Raw genomic sequence first — 8,952 nt, 5'->3', positions numbered from 1 at the left:
GCTACTTTCTCCCCACCCCCACCCTCCTCTCATTTATCTCTCCACGCTCCAGGCTCACTGCCTGTATTCCTGATGAAGGGCTTTTGCCCAAAACGTCGATTTTACTGCTCCTCGGATGCTGCCTGAACTGCTGTGCTTTTCCAGCACCACTCTAATCTAGACTCTGATTTCCAGCATCTGCAGTCATTGTTTTTACCTGGAATATATTTCAGTTAAAGCAACTAAGTATCGCTTTAAACATCTGCCACAGCTCATCAACTATCCTATCATCTAGTCTTCCACCCAAAATGCTAGGGTCAGACCTGTCCTCATGCTTGTGCAATTTCCTTTGTTAAATTCCAGAATGCTACACTAAGAACTCCAGGTTCTTGCCCTCCAACTGAATTCGAAATTTTATCATGCTATGATCAGTCTTCCCTAGCGGATCCTTTACTGTAAGATTATTAATTAAATCCCACCTCACTACATAACACCAAATTCAGAAATAGTCTGTTCCCTGGTGGGTTCCCCAACATATTGCTCAATGAAACAATCTCTAATACATTCAATGACCTTTCCCTTGAAGCTACCCTTACCAATTTGATTAATCCAGACTATATGCATATTGAAATCATCCATGACTTTTGCTGTACCTTCCTTACAAGGCCCCAATATTTCCTGTTCTATACTGAGTCCCTTATGGGACTACTGTTTGGGGACCTTTAGATTTCTCCCACCAGGGACTCTTTCCCTTGCTATTTCTTATTTATACCTAGACTGATTCTGCGTCTTGATCTCCAATGCTGTTATCATTTCTCACTACAGCATTGATTTCTTCCTTTACTCCACATATCAGTAATTACCAAAAAATTATATATTGTTTCTATTTTCACTGTTAACTCATTAATTTTATTCCGTGCTTCATGTATTCGGATACAAAACCTTAAGATTGTTCGATTATCAAATTTTCCTATTCCTGTACAATTCCTTGGTATGATAAGATGTTCACAGATCCTGCCCTTTCCTTTTCTGGTAACAATCAGACTTGTTATGACCTGCACTCCCACATTCTCCTCTAACATTAATTGCCTAATTTTCCATGCAACTACCCCCCCCTAACTATTTAGTTAAAGCCCAAGCTTAAAATGTGAGCACCAGCATTTCTTATAGGAATTGCTTGTAAATTGAAGTGGGTAATCTGAGATAGAATGTCAGAAGAAATGATGTTGTGCAATTTTAGCCATGATGTCATGCTGCTCTCACTAAAAATTTAGCAGTGAAGTAACCAAAGTCTAGGTTCAGGATTTAAGCAAGTGGGAACTTCAGTTCCTTAAATGTTCATTTCACATTTGTATTGTATAATCATTTAATGTGTTTCTAAACATTCTAATGCTTTCATATTCAGTACATGTGCCTCAATACTGTACTATGGAGAAGCGCTGTTGAGAGGAAAGTAGTTAAGAGGTTTGAGTCAAGTGTCATGGAATCAGATTTCACAGGTCTCGTAGTTAATTGGTATTAATTGTGCTTAATTGTTCGCAGGTGGGTGGATATTAATTGGGCGTTCATTTGAGTCCTGCATAGGTAGAGACAGACTAAAACTGTGGGCTCTTATGGTGTAGTATTGTGTCCCAATCTCTGGGTCAGAAGATTCACATTAAAGTACCATACAGCATGGAGATATAACATGTTCAAGAGGGTGAATTAAAAATAATTAAAACTATCGTTGTTGGATTAGGAAATGTGCTTTATAAATTGTACATCTGTAAATAAACATAAAGGTGTGCTATTAAACTAGCAGAGGAAGAAAAACAGCTCAGGTGAGAAAAAGGTAACCTCCAATTTAAAATTGAGCAGCTTGACATATAGAAATGATAAGGGGTGCCCTACAAACAGGCAAGTGGATTCAGAATATGAAGGGGAAGCATGGCAAAATTGGAAAATGGGGAAGGAAATCATAATTTATGAACGATAAAGGCAAAAGGCTGGCAGGAAGAATGCTGGAGACGTTCAGAATTGATCTTAAAGGGAGAGAGAGCAGGGTCTGCACAGAAATTGGACAATAGCCCTCAATCAAATTTAATATCAAAAAGTAATCCAGGGTGACAGGCAAATCTGGGCCAGATGCAGGTTTAGATTGTGGGTCAAAACAATTGGTGGCTAGTGCCATAAAATTGAATATGAAAACTAATACAGACTTAGCATTCAGCCAGGCAAAATCATGCCTTAAAAATCATCAAAATCATTAGATCCTCTAACCAACATATTGAACAGTGAGTAATTTTTAAAAATCTATCCAATTTTCTAACAGTACATTTCAATGATTTTCCATTTTAAACTTACACTGACACTTGGTCAAACCAACAACAGACAGTGGCCTAAAGATTCAATGTCACATATGGGAAGCGGTTGAGGGGGGTGGTTGGCTGTGCTTGTGTGTGTTGCTCCAAGAAGCATGAAATATTCCTGTTCATTAATATTACTGAGACATGTAACCATACTACCTGGGTTATACATTATTATCCAATATCCAGTATTGGAATGCAAGAACAAATGGAAGAAATAGAAGATTCTGAAATCAACATTTGCATCGACTAACTCAGAGCTTTATAATGCGGCAAAAATCATCGTATTAACGTGGTGATTTAATAAATACAGAGGACTACCAATCCAGCAAAAAAAAGGGTATCTCCTCAGTCTCAATGCAGGTAGACATATATAATGGGTTATGCCGTGAAATCAGTTGTCCAAACTGAAGAAGGGTACTGCCCTTCTTTATTAATTTTGCTGTGGGATACATTACATTCTTTCTTGTGATGTTGACAAGTGTCTCCTGCATTGTTTGTAAATCTCACTCAGCGCCACCATAACCTCATGACCTGTTCTGAACGGGTTCTGAGAAAGGGTCACTCAACCCGAAACGTTAACTCTGATTTCTCTCCACTGATGCAGCAGACCTGCTGAGCTTTTCTAGAAATTTCTATTTTTGTTTCTGATTTACAACATCCACAGTTATTTCTGTTTTTTTAATGTGTCTTGGTCTCAACTATTCTACCATCTCATAGCTCCTTACAGGCAGAGTCTAAAACATGTTCAACAGATTTTTTTTTACTGGAGTTCGACTATAATAGACAACATTGCCAGTCAAACTTCTAAGGTCACATACATCAAGTGTTATCTCCTGTCAAATGAATGATGCTACTGTAGTAAGCACAATGTAGATTTGCCCAATTACTGACAGTCATTATCAATATTAACATGCTGGGACCCTCATGATATTTGAAGCGAATGACATTTCAATTGATTTGGAATACTTAGCTTCTTTTGGCTATAAAAATAAAGTGTAATAAATTATATATTGTGCTGTGTTTCATCAGTTGCAAAGTAATTTGAGTTAAAAGAAGCAATTTGGAAAAATCTTCTAGTACCAAAAGGAAGCTGTGATTAATTTTGAAATACAGACATTAGCCTTACCAGTCAGACAAAGTAAGTCATTAATGGCTTGCTGGAATTCAAAGAGGGTATCTGCAACCTTTCATCTTACATTTTCTTCACATCAGGTTATTCTGTCAACTAATGGTACTGCAAAACTGCTTTTCCCAAGGAAAGGTTATTGGTAATCCTAGGAGTTATGTGATTCATGCAGTTGGACGTTAGACGCAGGAAACATATTAAGCAGGAGAGCTAGCATTCGAGACCAGGACCTAAAATGTTCATAACATCCTTTAGGCTCTCTCTCACCTGTTGATAGCTAAATTTGGTCTGCTAATCAAATGCTATTGTGCACTAGACACTGCCGAGCATGGCTTTGACCTCTTTATTTCTCTACCCATCTGCATAGGAAAGACAACAGCCTCCCCCCAGTGCCTCCTGATTGTTTTAAATATTTAAAACAACATTGTTCTTCACTCATAAGTTTGACTATTAGTATTCTCCTTCTCCACAGCACGACATCCTTGTTGTTTATTTATCAGGTTATATACAATGCTATCTAATAACTTTTTTTAAAAAATGATTTTACCTCCCCCATCAACTCTAGCGGTGCCTTTCGTTCTTCATTTCTGGTGCCTTCATTATCAACATCACTATCATCATCCTCTTCATCTTGGTTTATATCACTGTCTTCACCAGAATCTTCCGAAATTCTATTTTTTGTACTGGTAGTCGCTAAATTGTATGGTTCAATAGTGGTTGCAGAATTTGCCAATACTTTTGCCCCTTTAGCATCAGAAGAATTTAGATTTTGCTTTGCACCTGCAAAACAGAAAAGAAGTGAAATAATTAAAAAGTGTGATCAATTTTCAAAAAATTAACTTATTAAAAGGTATTTTTAAACTTTTCCAGTTTTGCAATTTATTTTAGCAACCCCCAATTAAATATTGCTTTATAATTTTTCTCTCCTCTTCCTTTTCTAACTGTATGCTTGCAAAGGTGACAGACCCCCAACGGCAAAGCAGCTGATCATCATGTAAATGCCTAGAGTGGTTGTAGACAATTCTAACATGCAGCTAACATAGTTGACCTGAACCCCCACTATCCTCACATGCTTACTTTCAAGCAGATGTCCAGACTGCAATCAGGTACATGAGTATCAGCTAATTGTTCCTCGGGTACTGAGGCCAATTTCAGCTAACCAGGCTTACGTCCAAACTTCATTTTTAGAAATTCAGTACTTTTGATACTTAAGTTTTCTTAGATCATCTTTCACAGAAAAAAAATCCTGAGTTATTGAAAAATTTGCATTTTTAAAGGAAAGCATATTCATGCATATTTTTAAAAAAAGATGGCTAAGGGAACACATAGTTAAAACTGTGATGTTGTTTGCTCTACAAGACTGTAAATGATCTTGACTTGGCAGCTCATGTTCATTGTCTTAGGTACTGTTTGATCCTTTGTTCCATAGAAATCGATGAATAAAATTAGGTTTAGGCTGATACAGAAGCTTTTGTGATCAACAGCATTTTCCATTGACTACATGTTCCCACATCTCTTGTGTAATTTTTATAACTACTTTTCTTTTCACAAATTCATGCAGCCAAAATTGCAACTTCATACAAAATACACCTACAAAGCTGTTAATTTGGTATATTTGAAATATCAGACAACCATCAAGATTGCTGCATATTGGTGGTGCTCTGCGAGTGAAATAATACATTCTCACAAAATTCCTTAGTGTGCTAAATTTGCATAACAGTCCTTAACATGACATTTTATTGTAGCATAAACTTATTTAAGTCAAAGAGATTACTGGCCATCAAAATAACATATTTAAAAATTGTATGCAGGTGCATTGGCCAGAGTGTAACAAGCTATGCTCCCCCTGAACAGAAAACCAAAATCCTTGTCTCAATTTATTCTGAATCTTCTTATACTTTACTCTTTGGCTTCTATTTGAAGGAGATGTTGGCATAGCAGTAACGTGACTGAACTAATCATCCAGATGCTTAGGCAAATGCTCTTGAGCCATGCATTCATGTTCTGTCACAGCAACTAGCTGAATCTAAATTTAATTAATAAATCTAGAATATATATATTCTATGATGTTGTGACCATAACGGAGCCGTGGGTTTCACAGGATTAGGAATAGTTGCTAGATGTTCCAGGGTTTAGAACGTTTAAAAAGAACAGGGAGGGTGGAAAAAGAAGAGGGGATGTAACATTGCTAATCAGAGAGTGCATCACAGCTACAGGAACGAAGGTTGTTAAGCAAGGTTTGTCTATTGAGTCAGTATGGGTGGAAGTTACGAACAGCAAGGGAGCAGCCACCTCATTGGGGGTTTTTTACAGACCCCCTAATAGCAGTAAAGAGATTGAAGAACTGATAGGCTGGCAGATTTTAGAAAAATGTAGGTGTAGCAGGGTTGTTGTTATGGATGACTTCAACTTTCCCAATATCGATTGGAACCTCCTTAGTGCAGGTGGTTTGGAAGGAGCCATTTTTGGCAAGTGTGTTCAAGGAGGGTTTTCTTAGTCAGTACATAGACAGGCCAACAAGGGGAGAGGCCATTTTGGATTTGGTGCTCGGCAGGTGTCAGATCTCGCGGGGGGAGAACACTTTGGTGACAATGACCACATCTACCTCACATTTACCATAGCCTTGGAGAGGGAAAGGAGCAGTTACCAAGGGAAGATATTTAATTGGGGAAAAGGAAACTATGACACTATCAGAGGGGAGTTCGGAAGTACAGATTGGGAGAAATTGTTCCACAGAAAGGGCACAGCAGACATGCGGAGACTGTTGAAGGAACAGTTAGTGCGAGTGATGCATGAATTTGTTCCTCTGAGACAGGTAAGAAGGAGTAAGAATAAGGATCGTTGGATGACGAGAACAGAGGAGCTTCTCATCAAAAGGAAGAAGGCAGCTTACGTACGGTGGAGGAAACAAGGATCTAGTACAGCTTTAGAGGATTACAGGCTTGCTAGAAAAGAGCTCAGAAATGGACTGAGGAGACCCAGGAGGGGGCACAAGAAAGGCTTAGCAGGAAGGATTAGGGAGAACCCAAAGGCATTTTACTTATACATGAGGAGTAAAAGAATGATCAGGGAGAAGGTAGGGCTAATCAGGGATAGTGGAGGGAACTTGTGTATGGAGTCTGAGCAGATAGGGGAAGCCTTAAATCAATTTTTTGTTTCGGTTTTCACTAAGGAAAGGGACCTTGTTGTGAATGAGAACTTTAAGGAGCTGGGATATAGGCTTGAACAGATCAAGATTGATGAAGTTGATGTGCTGGAAATTTTAGCAAACATTAAGATAAGTTCCCAGAGCAGACCAGATTTATCCCAGGTTGCTCCGGGAAGCGAAAAAGCAAGTTGCTAAACCACTGGCGAGAATCTTTGCTTCCCAACTCTCCACAGGAATTATACCGGAGGATTGGAAGGAGGCAAATGTTGTTCCTCTTTTCAAGAAAGGTAATAGGGAAATCACTGGCAATTGCAGACCAGTCAGTCTTACGTCTGTGGTCAGCAAGGTTTCGGAAAGGATTCTGAGGGATAGGATTTATGACTATTTGGAATACATAGTTTGATTAAAGGCAGTCGGCACGGCTTTGTGAGGGGCAGGTCCTGCCTCACAAATGTTATTGAGTTCTTTGAAGTGGTGATGAGACAGGTCAACGAAGGTCGAGCAGTGGATGTGGTGTATATGGACTTCAGCAAGGCATTTGATAAGGTTCCCCATGACAGGCTCATTCATAACATCAGGAGGTATGGAATACAGGAAGATTTGGCTGTGTGGATTCAGAATTGGTTGGCTGACAGAAGGCAGAGAGTGGTTGTAGATGGAACGTATTCTGCCTGGAGGTCAATGGTGAGTGGGGTCCCGCAGGCCTCTACTCTCAGGCCTCTGCTCTATGTAGCTTTTATAAATGACTTGGATGAGGAGGTTGAAGGGCAGATTAGTAAATTTGCAGGTGACACGAAGGTTGGAGGTGCCGTTGATAGTATCGAGGGCTATTACAGGCTGCATCGCGACATAGACAGGATGCAGAATTGGATTGAGAAATAGCAGATGGAGTTCAACCTGGATAAATGCGAAGTGATCCATTTTGGAAAGTCGAACTTGAATGCTGAATATAGGATTAAAGACAGGATTCTTGGCAGTGTGGAGATACAGAGGGATCTTGGTGCTCAAGTGCATAGATCCCTCAAAGTTGCCACCCAAGTGGATAGGGTTGTTATGAAAGCATGTGGTTTTGGCTTTCATTAACAGGGGGATCGAGTTTAAGAGCTGTAAGATTTGGCTACAGCTCTACAAGTTCCTGGTGAGACCACACTTGGAATATTGTGTCCAGTTCTAATCGCCGTATTATAGGAAAGATACAGAGGCTATGGAGAGGATGCAAAGAAGGTTTACCAGGATGTAGCCTGGACTGGAGGGCTTAACTTATGAACAGAGGTTGACTAAGCTCAGACTTTTCTCTCTGGAGAGAAGGAGGAAGAGAGGAGACCTGATCGAGGTATACAAGGTAATGAGAGAATGGATAGAGTCAATAGCCAGAGACTTTTCCCCAAGGCAGGATTGATTGGCACGAGGGGTCATAGTTTTAAGATATTCGGAGAAAGGTATAAAGGAGACATCAGAGGTAGGTTCTTTATGCAGAGAGTTGTGAATGCAAGAAATGCATTGTCAGTAGTGGTGGTGGCAGGTGAGTCATTAGGGACATTTAAGCGACTGTTGGATGTGCACATGGACAGCAGTTATTTGACAGGTGCGTAGGTTAGGTTATTTTATTTCACATTAAAATTAATCCTTGGCACAACATCATGGGCTGAAGGGCCTGTTCTAAGCTGTACTTTTCTATGTTCTATGTTCTAATATACAGCTATTCCAGAACCAGTGGTTACAGTTTTAGGATATGGGGTAGGTCATTTAGGACTGAGAAGAGGAGATATTTCTTCACCCATAGTGGTCAGCCTGTGGAATTCGCTGCACAGAAAGCAGTTGAGGCCAATACATTTAATGTTTACAAGGTGTTTGACATAGTTCTTAAGGCTAAAGGGATGAAATGATATGGGGAGAAAGCAGAAGAGGGAACAGAGTTGATTGATCAACCATGATTATAGTGAATGGCTGAGTGGGTTCAAAGGGCAAAACTATTTGCTACGTTTCTGTGATTCAGTGATGGTGACAACTAGTTTAACCCAGTTTCAGAAACCTTTGAATGAGAGGCTGTAAAGAGAGAGGAGAAAGTGAGGGCTGAAAATGTGTTGCTGGAAAAGCGCAGCAGGTCAGGCAGCATCCAAGGAACAGGAGAATCGACGTTTCGGGCATAAGACTTTCTTCAGGCATGAGGAAAGTGTGTCCAGCAGGCTAAGATAAAAGGTAGGGAGGAGGGACTTGGGGGAGGGGCTTTGGAAATGCGATAGGTGGAGGGAGGTCAAGGTGAGGGTGATAGGCCGGAGTGGGGTGGGGGCGGAGAGGTCGGGAAGATGATTGCAGGTTAGGAAGGCGGTGCTGAGTTCGAGGGATTTGAC

The 8,952-nt window shown here is 40.0% G+C and overlaps 1 protein-coding gene across 4 annotated transcripts in view; it reads right to left on the bottom strand.

Moving 5' to 3' along the window:
- Positions 1-8,952, bottom strand: part of erich2 (glutamate-rich 2) — a 251,326-nt gene that overhangs the window by 96,382 nt on the left and 145,992 nt on the right. For all 4 annotated transcript variants that reach the window (XM_043693703.1, XM_043693704.1, XM_043693705.1 and 1 more), the window contains one exon: positions 4,001-4,233. In XM_043693703.1, the coding sequence (XP_043549638.1) occupies positions 4,001-4,233 (233 nt within the window). The remainder of the gene's footprint in view (positions 1-4,000; positions 4,234-8,952) is intronic.

Source organism: Chiloscyllium plagiosum, chromosome 7 (assembly GCF_004010195.1).
Source record: "Chiloscyllium plagiosum isolate BGI_BamShark_2017 chromosome 7, ASM401019v2, whole genome shotgun sequence".
In the NCBI taxonomy this organism is placed as follows: domain Eukaryota; kingdom Metazoa; phylum Chordata; class Chondrichthyes; order Orectolobiformes; family Hemiscylliidae; genus Chiloscyllium; species Chiloscyllium plagiosum.
This window is presented reverse-complemented; position numbering and strand designations above follow the sequence as displayed.